At 37.8% G+C, this 18,594-nt stretch overlaps 6 protein-coding genes and 1 non-coding gene across 10 annotated transcripts; 3 read left to right on the top strand and 4 right to left on the bottom strand.

Moving 5' to 3' along the window:
* Positions 1-1,371: 1,371 nt before the first annotated feature.
* LOC17892634 (putative F-box protein At3g13830) lies at positions 1,372-2,562 on the top strand. Its single transcript, XM_006299681.1, has one exon. The coding sequence runs from the start codon at positions 1,372-1,374 to the stop codon at positions 2,560-2,562; it is 1,191 nt and encodes a 396-aa protein (XP_006299743.1).
* Positions 2,563-2,862: 300 nt separating this feature from the next.
* Positions 2,863-4,092, bottom strand: LOC111831425 (scarecrow-like protein 29). Its single transcript, XM_023785522.1, is given in 9 exon segments — positions 2,863-2,891; positions 2,894-3,022; positions 3,025-3,123; positions 3,126-3,411; positions 3,413-3,676; positions 3,678-3,737; positions 3,739-3,854; positions 3,857-3,975; positions 3,977-4,092. Coding segments are annotated over 9 exon segments (1,218 nt in total).
* A 178-nt stretch (positions 4,093-4,270) lies between these two features.
* LOC17893772 lies at positions 4,271-5,448 on the bottom strand. Of its 2 annotated transcripts, none has more exons than XM_023786453.1 (2): positions 5,355-5,448; positions 4,271-4,681 (listed from the first exon to the last, which is right to left on the bottom strand). In XM_023786453.1, exon 2 carries the CDS (start codon positions 4,667-4,669, stop codon positions 4,457-4,459), a length of 213 nt encoding a protein of 70 aa, XP_023642221.1. In that variant the 5' UTR covers positions 4,670-4,681; positions 5,355-5,448; the 3' UTR covers positions 4,271-4,456. The 2 variants fall into 2 exon arrangements, with proteins under 2 accessions (XP_023642221.1, XP_023642222.1); XM_023786454.1 differs by lacking the exon at positions 5,355-5,448 and adding an exon at positions 5,206-5,341.
* Positions 5,449-5,683: 235 nt separating this feature from the next.
* On the top strand, positions 5,684-8,127 carry LOC17892540 (LOB domain-containing protein 22). Of its 2 annotated transcripts, none has more exons than XM_023786837.1 (4): positions 5,684-5,907; positions 6,503-6,569; positions 6,729-6,779; positions 7,032-8,127. In XM_023786837.1, exons 2-4 carry the CDS (start codon positions 6,518-6,520, stop codon positions 7,931-7,933), a joined length of 1,005 nt encoding a protein of 334 aa, XP_023642605.1. In that variant the 5' UTR covers positions 5,684-5,907; positions 6,503-6,517; the 3' UTR covers positions 7,934-8,127. The 2 variants fall into 2 exon arrangements, with proteins under 2 accessions (XP_023642605.1, XP_006298101.1); XM_006298039.2 differs by having other exon boundaries at positions 5,684-5,797.
* A 225-nt stretch (positions 8,128-8,352) lies between these two features.
* On the top strand, positions 8,353-8,455 carry LOC111831751. The gene has a single exon (XR_002834887.1). It is a non-coding gene; the product is annotated as a U6 spliceosomal RNA (small nuclear RNA).
* A 156-nt stretch (positions 8,456-8,611) lies between these two features.
* LOC17893463 (chaperonin CPN60-like 2, mitochondrial) lies at positions 8,612-12,325 on the bottom strand. The gene is made up of 17 exons (XM_006296634.2): positions 12,197-12,325; positions 12,059-12,080; positions 11,596-11,727; positions 11,331-11,490; positions 11,047-11,222; positions 10,858-10,953; positions 10,671-10,775; positions 10,507-10,593; positions 10,232-10,402; positions 10,091-10,159; positions 9,937-10,014; positions 9,756-9,851; positions 9,576-9,675; positions 9,390-9,493; positions 9,199-9,304; positions 9,024-9,102; positions 8,612-8,941 (listed from the first exon to the last, which is right to left on the bottom strand). Exons 1-17 carry the CDS (start codon positions 12,232-12,234, stop codon positions 8,842-8,844), a joined length of 1,719 nt encoding a protein of 572 aa, XP_006296696.1. The 5' UTR covers positions 12,235-12,325; the 3' UTR covers positions 8,612-8,841.
* Positions 12,326-12,508: 183 nt separating this feature from the next.
* On the bottom strand, positions 12,509-18,323 carry LOC17892628 (protein ROOT HAIR DEFECTIVE 3). Of its 2 annotated transcripts, none has more exons than XM_023786834.1 (23): positions 18,156-18,323; positions 17,420-17,560; positions 17,258-17,324; positions 17,069-17,171; positions 16,832-16,902; positions 16,663-16,726; positions 16,515-16,580; positions 16,381-16,428; positions 16,236-16,298; positions 16,091-16,147; positions 15,812-15,970; positions 15,654-15,722; positions 15,488-15,579; positions 15,270-15,348; positions 14,962-15,127; positions 14,701-14,825; positions 14,328-14,590; positions 14,137-14,233; positions 13,874-14,035; positions 13,679-13,783; positions 13,368-13,462; positions 13,175-13,271; positions 12,509-13,062 (listed from the first exon to the last, which is right to left on the bottom strand). In XM_023786834.1, exons 1-23 carry the CDS (start codon positions 18,157-18,159, stop codon positions 12,844-12,846), a joined length of 2,412 nt encoding a protein of 803 aa, XP_023642602.1. In that variant the 5' UTR covers positions 18,160-18,323; the 3' UTR covers positions 12,509-12,843. The 2 variants fall into 2 exon arrangements, with proteins under 2 accessions (XP_023642602.1, XP_023642603.1); XM_023786835.1 differs by lacking the exon at positions 18,156-18,323 and adding an exon at positions 17,946-18,058.
* Positions 18,324-18,594: the final 271 nt, after the last annotated feature.

Below are 18,594 nucleotides of genomic sequence, written 5' to 3' on the forward strand. Positions count from 1 at the left end.
GGTTTAGATTTTGTAACTCAACGAAATTATATTTCGGTTTGGGTTGATAAAATAGTGGTTAGGGTTTATATTTTGTAATTAAATGAAATTATATTTCGGTTTGGGTTGACAAAATAGTTGTTAGGGTTGACAAAATAGTTGTTAGGGTTTAGATTTTGTAATATATATAGTACATGATTTAATAGAATAAAATCTAATTTTATCACAGAATAATTCTATGTTATTATTATACTAGTTACTGGTATAACATAACACTTACAAGATTTCTTCTCACTCTACTAGTTACCGGTATAACATAAGAATTATCAAACCGGAAGCTAATCGACATTAATAGTTATTAGTTGTAAAAATTATCAACCTAAGATAATTTTTACTATATAAAATTAGCCACAACTAGGACTTAAAGTACGTTCGGTTACATTGCATTTCTCATTAAAAGATGTCACTAGTGCCAATCCTCTAATAATCATGATCATGATCACATAACTCGCATCTTTTACCTAATAATAAATACATAATCCTGTAATGCTTTTGTTATCTATTATCCATAATGTTATGTTTATGTCTACATACTATTCTAGAAGGTCAAGTATATAGTTAGTGAGTACCTTGTAGTATTTACTATCAATTTTTTAATTTATAAGATTAGACTTGTTACCTTAGTATACATACTAATTGTTATCTGGAGTTATCGACTAAACATAATGATATCGACTAAACATAATGATATCCAATATGTCCGAAGATATCGTTGACATCATTTAATGTTGGAGTTGTCGTGTCATTGCCAATACAGATAGAAAGCAGAATCATTTCATTTAACCATCTAAAACTGTATAGGGTTACTTTTGTCTTTTTCCTGACATCATGTGAGAGAACTAATTTTCAAATTAGTGATACCCAACTTTTAATTTTGAAGTCTACCATAGCTATAGTTTTAACTAACCCTATATTAGAATATATCACAATCATTTACTGTGTAATAAAGAATTCGGCCTTTGCATATTTTAGTCTCCTTTTCACTACACCTTGTTCAGTAGCATGACTAGTTACGTTTAAAAACAGCTCGTCAAATATTGTGAAGCATATGGGCTTTACACGGCCTATTGATTACACTAGTAAACCAGTTTGGGCCATTTACACGGCCCACCTTATTGTTACCATAAATTAGAGGGGTACGAAAATCCGAAATTGACTACCAAGAGTCATCATCAATCATATCCTTTTGATTACAAAATTTTAATGCGCATTTTGAAAAGGTTCCTTTTAAAAATTCCCTTAAAAATCGAAAACGTTCCTTTTAAAAATTCCCTTAAAAATAGAAAACTACTAAGCAGTTTTGGGTATTGTTTCTTCTGAAGTTTCAGAGAAATGACGACGACGACGACGACGATAGCAAATCTCCCGGAGGTTTTGGTAGAGGAGATCGTGTCTAGGGTTCCAGTTACGTCTCTTGGACCATTCCGATCGACTTGTAAAAAATGGGAGGCCTTATCGAGAACTCATCTTCTAGGCGCAGCAGCAACCGCAACGAAGCAGTTAATAGGGTTCGTCGTTGTTGATTACTCTGTCTGTTCGATGAAACTTGATGTACATGGAATCATCAACACCGACGGCAACGGTATTGTTGATTTATCAGTGAACCAAGTTGGCGAATTTGATGGAATCGAGATTGCTCAACTCCTTCACTGCGACGGCTTGTTGCTTTGTGTCCTCAACGACAACGTCAGAAACAGCAGGCTCATCGTGTGTAACCTCTATTTGGGGGAAACGAGGTCGATCAAACCTAATCACGTGTTGCACCGATTCCATAGATCAGGCGTGTTTGGTTTCGGATACGACGACGGTGATCGCAACAAAAACCGTAACCACAAGATTCTGAGAAGCAAACCTGTTGGCGGTGGGTATGAAATCTACAGTTTCAGGACTGATAGATGGAGAGATGTTGAGGACTCTCTCGACGAATACACACAACTTGGTCCAAAACAAAGCTTGTCTTTCAAGGGAAATGCTTACTTTTTGGCTACCAAGGAATCTCCAGTGACACTTGAAGTGGGAGAAGAAGGGATAGAGCCTATCGATTCGATAGAGACTAGAGATGTTTTGCTCTGTTTTAATTTCACAACAGAGACATTTGGAGAGCCTCTGCCTCTGCCGTTTAACTCCGAGGATGATGTAGACAATGTGGCTTTAACCTGTGTTAGAGATGAGAAGCTCGCTGTGTTATATCAAAGCTACAAGTCCATAGGCATTTGGATTTCGACTATGACTGAGCCCAATGCTGCGTTGTGGACCAAGTTTTTGGAAGTGGATTTGATAGCACTCGATGGTTTTCCTGGTGGCTTTACTCCTGGGAGCTTCTTCATTGATGAGGAGAAGCATGTCGCTATACTTTTCGATCGAAGGCGTAACCACCCAAAAGCTAACATCATTGGAGAAGATGGAGCCTTCAAATCACTGAATGTTGGATATCATCCGCCCAGAGACTTCGTTTATTATGTTCCAAGCTTGGTGTCTGTGAAAATCAACAAGCCGAGCAAAAGGAAAGAAAGAGATCATTAGATTCTCTGCAATATTTGTTTCTTGTTGCATCTATCATTCTGTCTTCAGTCATTTACTATCATTTCCTTTTGAACACTACTAGTATTAAAGAATCCTGCTTATGCCTGTTTCTATGATCATTCAATAATGTTTAAACTGATCTGGTGCAAGGTTGTGATTATTTAAATAGTATTATTTCTTCGTCTTCTTCCTTTTTGCGGTTATATATTTGATATTAGCGGCTGTTAACATTTTGATAGTATTCAGTTATAACTTCACTATCTTTGCAATCACTCAGACAAACATAAAGAAACTATCTAGCTACTTCCATAATGAACAAAAGGAATCTATCCTCTCCATATTAACCCAGCGACGGTACCTTTATCTTCCATTCTTAATTCCCAGCAGTTGTCATATTTTCTTAGTAAACATTTGGCTCCATCAATTGCATCTTCTCCAGATGCTTTTGCGGCATAACCGCTTCCCTCATCCTCTCATACCATTTATCTTTTCCTTCATTCATCCACACCTTTGTTGCCTCTCCTTCAATTAGCTTTCTCTCCTCGCTAGTCTCTTCTTTTAATCCAGAAATCTCCACAGATACTCAAGTTTCCTTGAGAACCCTGCTACAAAGTCCCCACTGGTACTGTATTCTCCATTTTTCTCACAAAGAATCACTTGTTTTGGCCTTAAACTTCTCAGTGCCCTCTAAGCCTCGCTTCTATCATCAAGGATGCTATACTTCAGGTGATGCAACCTAAACTGAGCACATATGATCAAGGTCTCGTGAGGTGAGGTGACTTGGAACTTGTCAAGTACACTAATCTGGAAGTTGATCTTGAGAGACTGAGCAAAGCCAAGGAGTTGGAAAATCATTTCTGTAAGAGGGTGAGAAAGGTATGTCTGTGGTAAGATCAGATACAATAGTTATTCGAACATGAGGAGGAGGTCCTTCTGATCTGCAGCTCAGAGCCTCCAACAAAGTGGGTCACTGCATTCCGTGAGAGACACCGTATCAGCAATATATAGATCCATTTTTCTTATCTATGGGATCTTGTGCTAGAATCTGCAGGATAACAGAGTTTAACATGCTATTAGGCAAAGGAAACCAAGGGCTTACCTCATAAAACTTTAAGCAAAGTCTTCTGAAACATCTTCACTTCTGCTGAAGCAAAAGTAACTACAGGCCAAAAAAAATGATGACAGTGAGGATGAGGAAAGATGATGTTGCAACCTCCGAAGTCCAAAAGCTGTAAGCTGATGATTAGCATCGCCAGAAGAAGACTCCAGTTCCGAGAGAACGCAAAGGTAACCCTTGATGAGTTCCTTGCCGTAATGGCCACGGCACAAGGGTTAAGCAATTGCTCTGTCCATCTCCCTTCCTTGTTACCATCTTTGCAACCCTTCTCACTAGACTTGATTGCTTTTCTCTTTAGGTGGAGGATAGAAATCAAAGGGTGGAGCTCTTGTTACCACTTCCATGTTAGTTGCTTCCCAACTCACATATGCACTAAGATCTTGACTATAGCTTCCGATAAAACCTGATCCCATTTGAATCTTTTACTACTAGATTATTGAAATGAAAATGGTGTCCAGCGCTTCCTTTTTTTTTCAATGTGAAATTATCTTTCATCTGATTGTAGGTTAAAGACTCGAAACTTTCACACACACATATTTTAATAAATCCCTATATAAAAATATACTCTCTGTATGTGGACATACAAACTCATTATCGCAATCCATCTCCTTTTAATTGTATGAATAAAGAAGTTATTACAGAAGAAAACTACAGTTTTACACTTTCAACAACATTACATATAAACTCCATAGAACCCTTGAAAAACTAAAATGGTCTTTAATGGAGTCGTTTTTCTCTTTTTTATTGATTGGTAAGGAAGAATTACATTGACAATACTTATTTAGAAGGTGGTGGTGCTTTAGAAGCATCTTGCTTTTGTTCTTGCTTAGATCCTCCACTCACGGCAGCAGTTGCAGCCACGGTCATAGCTGTAGCAGCTGCACCAAGCTTAACACCTCCAGCAGCTTTCATTGCACCCGCAACTTTCGCAAATATCGCCACTCCACCTACTAGGATACCTCTCAAAGCGACTGCGGGTTTCACCGACATTTTTGTTGAGTCCTGCATATTTTCATTCCAAACACTGGTCATACATATGTTACAAGACATAGGAAATAAGTTTTCTCTTCTGCTCCAAATAAACTTTTGCAAAACTGACAAGGTAAATCATAAGAATCAAGAAAGTTCTAAGTTAGAGAGAGATAACATCATATATACTTGCCAATACATGTCATTGAGAGCTTGGATGGTTTTAAGAAAGACACCCAAAAAAAAACATAACTTTATCAACTGTACAGTCTCAAAAGTTGTGTCTAAGAGTTCTAAGGTGCATTGAACATTAGCATTTTAAAAATTTCCACAGCAAACAATTTCAAGATTTCAGATTAACTAGACTAATCCCCACCCAATTGCAACACGAGAGATTTGTAATTTGACAATCCAATTCCAATTTCCAAACCAATCGAAAAATGTTGGATCCTTTTTTTAAACTATAATCAAAGAAATCAATTCATTGTTACTTGTCTCCACCTAAGATTCTAGAACATAAAACCAGAATACAATCTAAGAAGAAGAAGGATTGTTACCTGAGCAAAAGCCTTATTATGAATAAGAGAGACGATAGAATTTACAGAAACATTATTTTCTTAGAGATTCAAATCAATCAATCTCAATCTAAAATAACGACTGAAACTTTGGATTCAGGTTTTGTCGGAAAAAGTAAAGAAAAACTCACCGTCAATGGCCTTCTTCTTCTATTGGTATCGGCGACAACTTCTCTCCCTCTCACAATATGCTTAACGAAGCTTGTAACGCTACTAACGGCGTCGTTTCGTTTCACGGCCTCGTGTTATTAACACTCTTTTGGGTTACGGCGTCGTTTCGTTTCACGGCCTCGTGTTATTAACACTCTTTTGGGTCACGGCGTCGTTTCGTTTTACGTCGTCGTGTTATTAACCACTCTTTTTGGTTACGGCGTCGTTTTGCTTCTACGTTTTAAATACTTTTTCTTTTTTTTTTTACCATTATGGCGTCGTATTGAACAATTAAATTCCAAACACCAGAATCAGCTTTATCTTACCGTCGCCGGCGGTTCAGACCACGTCAATAAAAGATCCGGGGACGCACCAGAACCAGTCATTACCTTCTCACTTCCATCTCTATCCAGTGAATTAAACAGTATTGTTCAACTCCTTTCGATTATATCGGTTCTTCGTTAATGGCTGTGATTTTGCATTTGGTAGAGAAATCATCCGATCAAATCAGAAACTGGAAGTTCTGATTCCTTGGTTCGTTCAAATATTCCCATGGAAAGATTCTTCCTAGTTGTCCTAGTTGAGTTCCTTGGATTGATTTTGGTTTAGTTCTTTAGGATTTGCAGTGAGTGAATTTGAAAATGCGTTTTGAGAATTGTCATAAGATGTTGAATTCGTCCATTGGCTCTGAAACTGTGGTAACGTTGATCCGCTGGCTCTAAAAACTAGTCTGTTGTTTCTACTTTTTTTTGTTTCGACTTTGAAATACACTAATAACTAACTAGTGTGTTGTTGTTGTTGTTGTTGATGTGAGCTCTGGCTTTATTGCTAATGGAGAGAATCTATGGATCTTTTGTATTAGACTTAGACTGTTGCTTGAACAAAGAATTTTGTTTCTTTAATCTTTTCTTGGAACTTATGGCATTAAATAGGAAACCTATTGGAACATCAACCTTATTCATTGTCATAATTATACTTCTCAAGTTACACATAATAGCATCATGTTTTTAGTATCTTGAGCTTTTGAGGCATCTAGAAACATTACTAAAAGTGTGTTGCATACTTGTATTGGATTACCATTATGACCAACTCGTATCCTTCTTTTTTTTCTTTTTTCTAATGGTTTCAGTCACTCATCTACGATATGAAGATTGTCTCACATCATAAGTCAAAGAAGCCAGAAGAAGAAAACAATGGTAGTACTTTTTTCTTCTTTGGTTTCCATGTCTCACAAGTCACAACATTTCCAGAGATGTAAAATCATTTTTTATTTTGGAAGATAGGCTGTAAATGGAATCTTAAATCTAAACATAAACTTGTTGTTAAGCTTTCTGGTTATTGCTTTTGAATTTCAGGAAACTTCTTGATGATGTCAGATGAAGAAGAAAAAGCAGGTTTAAAAACTGGTAACGCACGCTCATATAACCATATACCATTTATCTTCTTTCGCTTCTGTTACATCCATACACATTGTTTTTATAAGCTATACATAGCCAATTTTTAGTAAATTCCAGTCGTCCATTCTATTTTTCACCATTAGGAAGGACACGACCATATTCACTTCTATCACTTTTCTAAATATAGACACTAGCCCATGACTTGAATTGGTCAAAATCTCTTTCTCTCTCTCTTGTCTCATTTTCTCTGTCTTATATCAGCTTGTCTCTCCTCCCTCATTTCTCTCCATTCCCCTGCATTTCCTTCCCACCAGGAGAAAACTAAGGAACCCAACTCGCCAAACCTGTCAAACAAAAAAATGCCCTCGGGCAAACCTTCTTCTGCCTTCCCTTTACATCCCAAACCAACACCATTAAAACCTTCAAGCAGCACCAGCAACACCAACAACAACACAAACCAAGCATGCGCCGCCTGCAAATACCAACGCAGGAAATGCGCTCCCGATTGTCTTCTCGCTCCTTATTTCCCTCATGACCGTCACCGCCAATTCCTCAACGCGCATAAGCTCTTTGGTGTCAGCAACATCACCAAGATCATCAAGTCGCTTACCCCTCCTGAGAAAGACGCAGCTATGCATACAATCATGTTTCAGTCCGATGCTCGTGCCAACGATCCTGTTGATGGATGCTATGGCATCATAAGAAAGCTTCAATACCAGATCGAATACACCAGGAACGAATTGGAGATTGTTCTTCAGCAACTGGCTATGTTCCGTGACCGTGCTCATCACCATCATCAAGAACCGCAAATCCAGATTCAAGAACCAGAGGACCTCTCGAGTTTTTCGGGTTCTTGTGATTTAAACAACAACAGTTCGATACCTTACAATTACCCTCTGAATCACGTCCAAGAACCAAGTCAACAACAACAGTATTGCTCGTCCGGAAATAACTTCAGTGGGTTACAAGAAGACATGTGGTGTCTTCAACTTCAAGATTCATCAACGACACTGAATATGAAGGCTGGTTTCATCGATGAATGTGAGGACATTAAGCCCGTGGAAGAGGTTTCAAGCGAAAGACACGAGTTCGAGCCCCATGAAGCTTTCCTGGAACAACGGAAACTCGACTTGCCGTCCTCACAATTCATCATCTCTTCCTAGCCTTTATTTTTTTTTTCTCTTCGTCGTTTATATATTTTTGTATGATCACTCAGCTTACTTTGTCTTGACTCCTGAGCCGTACGTAGTAGCCCTTCGTTTTTTTCTCTGATTGAAGATTCACTTTTCTAGGTCTCACTCAACAGATTCACCTCATTGATCGATTTAAATAGTTTTTTCATGGATCTCTTTTTGTATCTCAACTTCTTAAATTCTCTTCTAGGATTTATTTTTAGATTGAATAGGCAAAGAATCTACAAGAATTTGATTTAATAAATATTTTTCATTATTAATATATGGAAGAGGAAAGAGGGCCCATTTATAACATTCTAGATGTCTAAAAACAAAAGCAATTTGTCCCACATCGCTAAACTACAGAGAAGGAAATGTGTTTATATATAGTTCGAGTCGCACAAGTGATTGTCCCTTCGGGGACATCCGATAAAATTGGAACGATACAGAGAAGATTAGCATGGCCCCTGCGCAAGGATGACACGCACAAATCGAGAAATGGTCCAAATTTTTTTTGAACTCAGTTAGTTCAGTTTTGCTGTTCCGACCATAAGATTACAATAATAAATTTCTTAGATCTAAAACATTTGAGTGATCCTCTTCCGTCACTGGTACTCTCCACCAAGGTGCCTATATTTTAGGTAACAAATTTGATTTCGAAGAAGTCTGTGAGATTTGTAAAAACTTTATTTAAGCTCAAAATTTGTAACACACGATGACAAGGATACATATTTTGCATCCCACAAGATTCATTATGATTCTGCAACAATATATAGAATCAGACCCACAAGGCCACAAATTAAAATCGAAAAGAGTTTCTAACTTAGTAGAACCAAACAAAATCATCAAAAAGAAAGTTTTGAATATTTTTGTGTGTTTGTGTTTGTAGAGGTCACACATCACATGCCCATGCTGGCCATATCAGGGACATGCTTTGGAGTGTTCACGTCCGCCTTCACTAGCACTGAGGCTTCTGTCGTTGTTAATAGCAAAGAAACGCTGCGTTTTCAACACATGATCATTAGTTTGTTTAGTTCTACAGACGCAACCAACAATTTTGAGGTTTAGGACACTCTTTTACCTAGCAGCATCAGTTAAGGCAGTTTTGATAACCTTCACCGGGTCTATAATTCCAGCTTTCACCATATCCACATATGTACCTATGGCAACACGAAACAAAAATGGCAGACAGAGTTAAGAGGTTGATGACATTTGTTTGCGTTTCACAATGTACTCAAAGACACTAAGTAGCTAACCTTTGGCAGCATCGAAACCGAAATTGCTGTCATCTTGCTCTAATAACTTGCCAACCACTAAAGAACCATCGTAACCAGCATTTTCAGCTATTGTCATTGCAGGAGCCTACACATGATTCACAACTTCTTGTCATGATTTACAGTTTCGGAAATTGAAAAAAAAACTTTCATGATGATGTTAGAGATTAAACCTTGAGAGCATTCTGAACAATCTGAACACCTCTTCTTTGGTCTTCGTTTTGAGTTTGCAGGTTGTCTAAAGCTTTTGTAGCATATAATAGAGCCACACCACCACCTATTAGAAAATTACCCAGTTAAAAAGCAACATGATGAAATGATCCGAGGAAAGAGAGAGAGCAAACAAATAATATACTTACCCGGTATAATGCCTTCTTCGACGGCTGCTCTCGTAGCGTTTAACGCATCAGTGACCCTGTCTTTTCTTTCCCCAACTTCAGTTTCACTTGCCCCTCCAACCTATATAGGAACCCGACACAGATCAGCTACTTTTGGTATGCAAGAGTTTAGAAAGACAGATTGATGGGTGATTGACTAACCTTGAAGACTGCAACACCACCTGATAGTTTTGAGAGTCTTTCTTGCGTTTTCTCTTTATCAAAAGTGGAAGTGCTCTTTTCATTGGCTGATCTTAACTGTAGAGCATGAAATAACAAAGGGTTGCTTCTACTGTAAGTGTATTAGTGTGAGCAAGATTCATGATAGATAATAATCATATACCTCTTCACATCTTTCTTCGATCAGCTTTTTATCACCACCACCATGTAGGATAATAGTGTCATCACGGGTGATGGTAACCTTATTCAAATAATTTGTGTTAGATTTGAATCTCACAAAAGTACAAATAGAAACCAGATATGATTTCTCCTCTTACTTTCTTCGCAGTTCCAAGCAATTCAGGGCGAATCTTGTCTAGAGATAGCCCGCGCTCCTCAGAGATGACCTGTGTAAACTACTGAGTTAGAAAATGAAAACGTGACACAAACATAACTACATGTTGTTTCTGAGAACTTACCTCCGCACCAGTAAGAACCGCAAGATCATCTAAGCTTGCTTTCCTGTTGTCACCGAACCCCGGAGCCTTGATAGCGCATACCTTAAGCCCAGCATGATGCTTATTGAGAATAAGCATAGCTAATGCATCACTCTCAACATCTTCTGCTACTATAAGAAGTGGTCTGCTACTCTGCAAAACCACAATCAAGAAGAAGTGAGTGATTTTTCTTATATCAAACTATGTAAACCTGACTTCAGAACATAATATTATATATAAACAAGGTAATGTTTTACTTGCACAGCTGCTTCAAGAACTTTCAACAAAGAGTGCATGTCTGACACCTTCTTCTCATGAATAAGGATGATGGGATTTTCAAGCTCCTGAAAAACAACCATAAGTAGTTCAATACCCTTTCTTTCCTTTTCATACCATACCAAACACAATAGATTTCACTCACGCATTTCTGGGTCTTCTCATCTGTAATAAAATATGGAGAAATGTAACCTCTGGCTAGCTTCATTCCTTCTACTACTTCCAGCTCGTTATCTAAAGTGTTACCATCCTGAGTGTTTGAAAAATAATAAAGTGATCAGGCAATCATCAAATGATCTATAATAAAGCATTCTAAGAAAAAGTAAGCTTACAGCAACGGTGATAACCCCTTCCTTTCCAACTTTCTCCATGGCTCTTGCAATTAGTTCCCCTATCTCACGCTCCCCATTTGCAGATATAGTAGCAACCTATCAAAGGAATATATGCAATAGCAATAAACAGATCAAGGCTTGGTATATCATTCGAAAATCCTGACATAGTGAATAAGTTTCTAAATTCACCTGAGTAATCTCTTCAGGGGTGCTGATCATAACAGCTCTGCTTTTCAAATCAGAGACAACTGCAGCAATTGCCATATTTATGCCAACACGCAAATCCATCACATTTACACCAGCAGCCACTGACTTGCAACCTTCCATGAGTATCGCCTGAGTCAAAACAGTGGCACAAGTGGTACCTATATAACAAAAGAAAGCAAACAGAAATTAAGATTACGATATTACCTCTGCAATGTGTTTTAACTAAAAACTCATCCAAGATTATTAACTCAAAGTGGGAACATTACCATCGCCAGCAACCTTGTTAGTAGCATTCGCAACCTGTTTCACGAGCTCTGCACCAATATTCTTAGCTTTTGCTTGAAACGATATGCTTTTTGCCACGGTGACACCATCCTTTGTGATCTTTGGTCCACCGTAACTGTTCTCGATGATTACATTTCTTCCCTAACACCACAGAATAAAATAAAGAAATTGTATTTAAACGACTGTTTCTAGCACAATCCACTCTACATTGATCTAAACCTTGTTGAGAACAATATATAAGTATACCTTTGGCCCCATTGTGACTTTCACAGCTTCTGCAACCTCGGATACACCCTGCAGCATAGCTGCCCGAGCACCGACCCCAAAACTGATATCCTTGGCTGCATAGTTTCTACTACTTATAATCCGCCCAGAAACCTTAATGGTAAGAGAGAAAACCAAAAAAAAAAATCAAAACCGGAATCAAACAGTTCAATAGAGGTTAGGCCAATTCAAGCTAAATTCCGGAACTATAAGATCTTCTATAGCATTTGAAGCCAATTAAATCAGAGCAGATTCTGCAAATTAAGTAACTGAAGTTGTAAATTTTGATGTGAACTCTAAACTTTTACATTGCATCACTGATGCAACTTATCTGGACCCGTAATTTGAGCTATAATTTGACACATTTTTAGCAGGTAACCAACACTAATGTCCATAAACGAAATGCAATCAAACTTAAAATCGCAGAGAGTTCAAAGAAACTCACCAGTTTCCTGGAAGTAGACGAACTGCAAGGCGACAATCAAACCCAGAAAGAAGAAAAAGCTATGCCCATCAGTGCAAAATTGATCGAGAAAATTATAAGTTTTGAAATAAGCTAACTGAGTGAAACAATGAAACGTACCCAATTGAAGAAGATAACTTTGACAGCACTCGGTACATTTCCGCTTGCAAAGAACTAGAAAAGGAGAGGCTTCAAGGGTTTAGGGTTTTGCTGAGGTTTTTTGATTACGGTGGTGGTGAAATTGTGTAATCAAGAAATTTATTTTTCGACCAAGGATTGAAACTTTGTTCTGCTTTTGTGTCAAGCTCTGTTTCTGCAACTCCATAATTAGGTTTGCAAGTTCATTCAATACCTTAGGCCCATTTGATTTCTTTCGAACGGCCCAAAATTATATGGTAAGAAATTGATTACACTCTGAATATGACATAGTGATTTGCAATCGACAAACCGAACTGAATTCACTTAATCAAAAATACGATTTTCTTCAAGTAACATTCTTTTATCAGATACAATAAACCACATCACTACAGAACTTGCAAACAAGACAGTATTTTTGTATCCATCAGAATCTTAGTCTAGGAACATACAAGATCAATTTGGAACCTGCAGGAAGAACCAATGCCATCGGAGACGTAAAACATATGGCTCTCGGTGAATCTCTCTGATCAACACCAAAAATTAGAGCTACCTTTTTAAAAGGGTAACGAATTTTAAGTTTCTAGGTTCGTGGGCTCGCATGACACCATAAGCTTGTATAGTTCTTTGTTCTATGCACTCGTATCAATTGGTACGGTTTTTACTGGAGATGAACCAGAGCTGCTGCTGCTGCTACTGCTCTCTCCATTGGTTGTAACTTCGGATTGAGCTGAGGAGTTCATTGATTGGTTGCTATTTGTGGGTGGTGCTTGTCCTTCTTCTGCTAGCTTTTTAAGGAGGTTCATGACCGTTGGAAGGAATTTGGTTGACAAGGAGAGAAGTCCAGGTAGCTGTTGTTGATCAGAGATGAAACATTGGCAATTCAGAGAGATTATATAACTGATATCAAATGAAGAGAAGGCGAAAAAGTGAAAATAAGAATGTTGGATATTGTGCTCATACCGCGCCATTGCGGAATTCTCCTGAAATATTTAATTGCACCCACAAGGCTTTGGAAATAAGGTATCCAACAAAAAGAACTAAGAGCCATAGAGGATTTCTGCCACGAGAGATGCAGGCAAGAAAAGCCAAAGTGAGTAGGGGATCTTGATTATATGAAAAATCTGAGTCAGTTCAAAAGAATGGGAAAGAGTACCTTAAGAGAGTCATAAATTCATTGAATCCAAGAACAACCAGGGCAAGAATTGCCCATGGAGGTGGCAGCCAGTTGTTATTCCGCCGGTTCGCTTCCTGAAATTTAATGCAACTGTATTCAGATTGAAACCTCAAAACTTTTTCAGGCTGTTAGCTAATGAATCACGAAATGATAAAGGGGATAAGAAGCTAGAAACGACATGGCCAGAATAAAAATATTATGAAACATTTTACAGCACTTTGTAACATCAGCTTGTGTGAATGAGGAGCAAACCTAATATATGTTTGAAAGTAGGGATTGCAAGAAAATACCTGGGCAGAAATGGCCTGTGTAACAGTATATTCTGTCTCGTTCTTGAATTGCCTCCACAGAGATTTACACTGAACAGGTGTGATCAACGTCTTTTCTGGTGCAACCTGATAATAACAAGGTAACAAAAAGGTGTGAGCAATAAATATGAGACCTTTTGTGTTTTCATAACATATAGTGAGTGAGGTTCTAGTCACCTGCTCCCAAGTACTTGAGGCGAGTGAATCAATTGTGCTGATACTCTTGCTAGTAGTATTGTTGCTCGTAGAATTAAACAGAGCGAGCGTCAATGTCTTCTCAATATTGTCGAGTTCATCATTTAAGCGTATAACAGCCATAACAGACAGCAGCTTCAAGGACTAGAAAAAAGAGAACAAGGGTAATATCAAAATTTTGAGAAATTTGAGATTGATTCAAAGAATAGGTACTGAGAGATTGCTATATCAGGTAGGTTTCATACTGCAGAACGAGCCATTTTTGTGATAGCTCTGATGTCCTCCTTTCCAGTCCAAACACGTGGCATCGAATCAGAATCATGGCTGAAGATTGTAGCAAATCTGAATAGAAGTTTATTTAACCAGATTTCAGGAAGCTGAGTAATAGATGGAAGTTATCCGACAAGGAAATGAGAAAAGAGTTAAATGGTGACACCTATCCTTCATGCGCATCAACGCTCTTCCAGCCTCTTCCTTTGCCTTGGTTTCAACAATACCTTGTGCATACTTCTCAAGGTCAGAGCACATTTTATTCCGTGTTTCGTCATCCATGTCGAAACCAGATAATGCGTTGGATAGACCATAGACAGCCAGTTCTCCTTCCCGTCTAAGTAGCTTTCTTATTGCCGGCCATGTTTCATCACTAGCCCCATCCAGAAGTGCTTCCACCGGTCCGGATAATGCTACATTTAGTTTTGACTGCAATGATGATAATCTATTAGGAATGCCCAGAAAGGAGTTTAAACCTGCTTGATGCTTGATTATGCATACCAATATATGGCTTTTTGCTGCTTGAGAATTCTATTTACCTCATACAGAGTAGTCAGTTCAGACAACTTTGCAGTACGGACAGAAGATATATGGGCTTCAATATCTCGCTCAAGCTTTTCCTGAATTTTAGATGTATCCCATTTTGCTTGCTCAATAACAGCCTCTGCAACAAAAAAGTTCCTTTGTGATTCCCTTTGAGGTCGGATATCTTTTAGTTCTTCTATCATATCATAATTTTCAGGTTCTAACATGTTTTCCTATATCACAGTAGTTTCAGTAACATCAACAGTAAGCTATACCTTCACATCCTTTAACAAACTTAGATATGCACGACTGAGCACAGGTATTCGCTGAGGATGAAAACCCTTCTCCAGCATCCAAGGCCTTCTCAAAAGCATGCTTAAAGTTTTCAAGCGCTCCTGATCTTAAATGTCCAAGCACGTCTTGGAAAGTTGGTTGAACAAGCTGGATAGAACAATAAGAAAATGAGTGCCTAATACCAGGCATTTGCTTTCCTACTACCATTCAAATTTCTGAATGTTTCATGATTGCAAGTTTGAGATAAAACACAAGTGTAAAAGTCAAAGGTTAAGAGTATATGCATTACTTGCAATAATTTTTCTTGCAGCTGTTGTCTCTTTGATGATCGTACACTTTCTTCAAAGTATGTCGCTTCTGTGTCATACCTATGAGAAAAATTAGCAAACACGTGATAAGGAAACTCCCAGCCTCCTAGATTTATAATATATGCATAAATACCTATAGTCCAGTAAAGTCAGAACACAGGAAAAATCTGTACAGAACAATTCAGCATGATATTCTTACTCTGATAAGCAAGACTGGAGAATTGAGCTCAGCTTTTTTCCAAATCCAGAAACAGGACCAGACTGTACAGCATCTTCCAACTCACGCCAATTCTATTAAAGTTTAGATATATTAACGAAAGAGCCGTTGAAAAGGATAAACGTGAAGCAGTATAAAGGAAATTCACCTCATTCGCAATAAAACTAGAGAATTTTTCATTGGCAATTTCCTCACATCGCACAGTTGCTACCATGACCTGCGTATAGGCAACACATAAATAACAAGACCAGAAGGAACAATGACATAAGACTACTGGTGGGAGAGAGCCCTGGCACGCAAAATTACCTTATGTGCTGGAAGATCCAAGTCTTTGTTGTCTTTGATGACTTGCCACATCTGTTTTGCACTGAAAGCAAACGCATTGGCAGGGACAACTCCACGTCGATCACCAGCAAGTCCACCAGGAGCGACAGATTGGAAAAACCGTTGTCTCAAATTATAGACCTTTTAATTTTGAGAAAAAAAAAATGTAAGAAAAACAGTAATATCACTTACAAACCATCTATTGAGCAATATAAGGTGACACTGGATTTCTCCAATATGTAAAGCTGATTGTGAACAAACCTGCTCTTTGAATTGCTCTTCCTTTTCTTCATAACTAGAGAGGGCAACTACCTCAACCTGTCAAAAAAGAAACAGCTTCATTTCTTGATCCTAGCAAAACAAAAGAATGATACTAAGTTCTTTATCCAATGTCCAGGAGACGTACATTGAAGAAATCACTAAGTGGAGTTTCTTTGTGTGCCTGAGGCTTGGGGACAGAATCCCATATCTGTATTTAAGGAGATAATATTAGGAATTGCAGTATTAGTCAAAGGTCAAAGCACATCAAAGCTAAGACTGTTATCTTATACCTTTTGAATGTCTTCCCTCAGGACTGGTTCTAAATTTTCGAGTGGCGTCTGCAAATATTCAGGATTTAGAAACATCCAAAACCTACAAATCCGGAAAACAGAATGACGAAGAAAATAAAACACATAATGCATACCCGTGTTTTATCTCTTATGACAAACATTAAAGTCGTCTTCCGCGGACTAAACAACCGCATCATAACCTGTTTGCATGTAGAAAAGAAAATGATGTTGAGACTTCGGCTCAAAAATAACTCATCCAGATAAGAAGATACAGGGACATACCTGGAACACAGTCTTTAAAAGAGGTTTGTTTGCTGCTTGTTCCCGACCAATATCATGACACCACCTGCATTACAAATCCGAGAAAAAGTAAGATATAAGATAAAGATGGCATGTGATGTCTTGTTATCTCTTTAATACCAAAGAAAATAAAGTACAGAAAACCACTTACATGTTTATAAGAACTATGTCTGAGACAGCAAGTGCAAATAGAGCACTCTGTTTCTCGAAAGCAGTATCATCCTAACATCCATAGACAAGAAAACTTTGTAAGTAAGCATTCACTGACTCATTCTTTTTAGACAGTCACAATAAGTGCAAAGGCTAAAAGTAAGACATACTAACTGGCGTGTGATGCAAAATATAAAAGAACCAAATATGAAAACTGAAAAGGATTGAGGTTACACACCTCACCACGCTCTCTCCCATCGGTACCCTCTAAATCCATCACAACAGTGCAAGGCTCAATACCAGCGCATCTAGCAATCCAAATTCCCTTAGTCGTCTGAGACCTGAAACATGGAATTTTCAGCAGTTAAAAACCTTGAATTAGAAGCTCTATTCTGTGGAGACGAAGTAGACAAAGAACAGAGCATGCCTTCCTCGAAATGCATCCATTTCCCTAAAGTTTGTTCCAAACAAATTATTCAAGAGCGTACTCTTCCCTGAAAATTCAAGCAGAATGACATAAAATCAGTCCCTACACAAACAAATAGATCCAAAGAACTTCAATTAAAACATTCAAGGATTTGGTACATACCACTACTCTGTGGACCCATAATGGAGACAACAGCATATGAAAGGCCACATTCTTCCAACTTAACCTCCTTGATGAAATTATCAACACCAGAAACATTAAAGACACCATCTCCATCGATAAGCTGGGTAGAGCAAGCGGCATCTGCAATTTCAAAGCAGTAAAGAAATAAGAAATAAAATCAGCACACTCTGCACAAGTAAGGCCAAAGTGTCTCTAAACGAAGCAAGTTCTCCCCGCATGTTAACAACTGGATCTGAAATTCAGTCATTGCTATTTCAAAAATCTAGGCTTTTAATCTTCCTCACTCCTCGCATGAGTGCCTCCTTTAAACCCAGAATCACAATTTTGGATTTTGAATCAAATGCTAGCATTTTTGCAACACTAAAATAACTGTTAATCCACTAAAAACCTAGCCACGGTTCAGATTTTTCCATTAAAACCCCAAAATTCCCCAGAAATCAAACAAATCGAATCCATTTCACTAATCTGCTACTCAAAAAAGAACACAGAAGAACCAATCACCTACCATCTAATGATCAAAGAGACTTATCAATAGTTTAAAACAGATAGATCACAACCCGAATCACAAACTGAAATCGAAAATGAATAACGCTTGGTCAAAACAAAAACTGATCAGATCAAAGAGATTAAAAATACAAAAAAAAAACGGATCCACGAGATCAGGAACATTAATGAGCAGAGAAGGAACACAAGGGATGCGTATATATAAAATTACCCATTATCGCTCAACGAAGCTCAGATTAAAGTGATGAATGAAGCAGAGAATGGTGAAAGAGAGAGAGAGAGAGAGAGACAGAGAGATCTGTCGAGAGCTAATGGATGCACACCGGTGCTTAGACGACTGCTTCTCCAAAGGTCATAGGAGCTTCTTCTTCTTATTTGACAAAAGCAATATGCCAAAAAGTGATTTTTATTTTTATTTTTCAACGAATAAATCTACCTTTTCTTTTTCTTTTTTTAATTTCTCATCATACTCTTTTTTACCCCTACTAACAACATTTACTGATTAAAAAAAATGACTTTTGGGATTAATTAATTACACGTTTCAGGTTAATTAACACCAACATATTTTACCTAAATACATACTCTCCGAATAGAAATTTTAACTAAAAATATAAACTTGTACTACTATATTAATTCACTGAATTAAAGAA

Source organism: Capsella rubella, unplaced genomic scaffold (assembly GCF_000375325.1).
Source record: "Capsella rubella cultivar Monte Gargano unplaced genomic scaffold, Caprub1_0 scaffold_3, whole genome shotgun sequence".
NCBI classification, from domain to species: Eukaryota; Viridiplantae; Streptophyta; class Magnoliopsida; order Brassicales; family Brassicaceae; genus Capsella; species Capsella rubella.

Bases quoted from the DNA above. Each gene is read 5' to 3' on its own strand.
- LOC17892540 (XM_023786837.1), top strand. From the start codon at position 6,518: ATGAAGATTGTCTCACATCATAAGTCAAAGAAGCCAGAAGAAGAAAAC. The intron at 6,570-6,728 runs GTAGTACTTTTT...TTTGAATTTCAG, and splicing joins GCCAGAAGAAGAAAACAATG to GAAACTTCTTGATGATGTCA. The intron at 6,780-7,031 runs GTAACGCACGCT...GTCTTATATCAG, and splicing joins AAAAGCAGGTTTAAAAACTG to CTTGTCTCTCCTCCCTCATT.
- LOC17892634 (XM_006299681.1), top strand. From the start codon at position 1,372: ATGACGACGACGACGACGACGATAGCAAATCTCCCGGAGGTTTTGGTA.
- LOC17893772 (XM_023786453.1), bottom strand. From the start codon at position 4,669: ATGTCGGTGAAACCCGCAGTCGCTTTGAGAGGTATCCTAGTAGGTGGA.
- LOC17892628 (XM_023786834.1), bottom strand. The intron at 15,971-16,090 runs GTTTGTTCACAA...CAAAATTAAAAG, and splicing joins AAGAGCAATTCAAAGAGCAG to GTCTATAATTTGAGACAACG. The intron at 13,463-13,678 runs GTATTTTCTTGC...ATTAAATTTCAG, and splicing joins CACAGGCCATTTCTGCCCAG to GAAGCGAACCGGCGGAATAA.
- LOC17893463 (XM_006296634.2), bottom strand. From the start codon at position 12,234: ATGTACCGAGTGCTGTCAAAGTTATCTTCTTCAATTGG. The intron at 11,491-11,595 runs GTATACTTATAT...CTGTGGTGTTAG, and splicing joins AAGTCACAATGGGGCCAAAG to GGAAGAAATGTAATCATCGA. The intron at 10,160-10,231 runs GTAAGTTCTCAG...TAGTTTACACAG, and splicing joins CGGTTCTTACTGGTGCGGAG to GTCATCTCTGAGGAGCGCGG.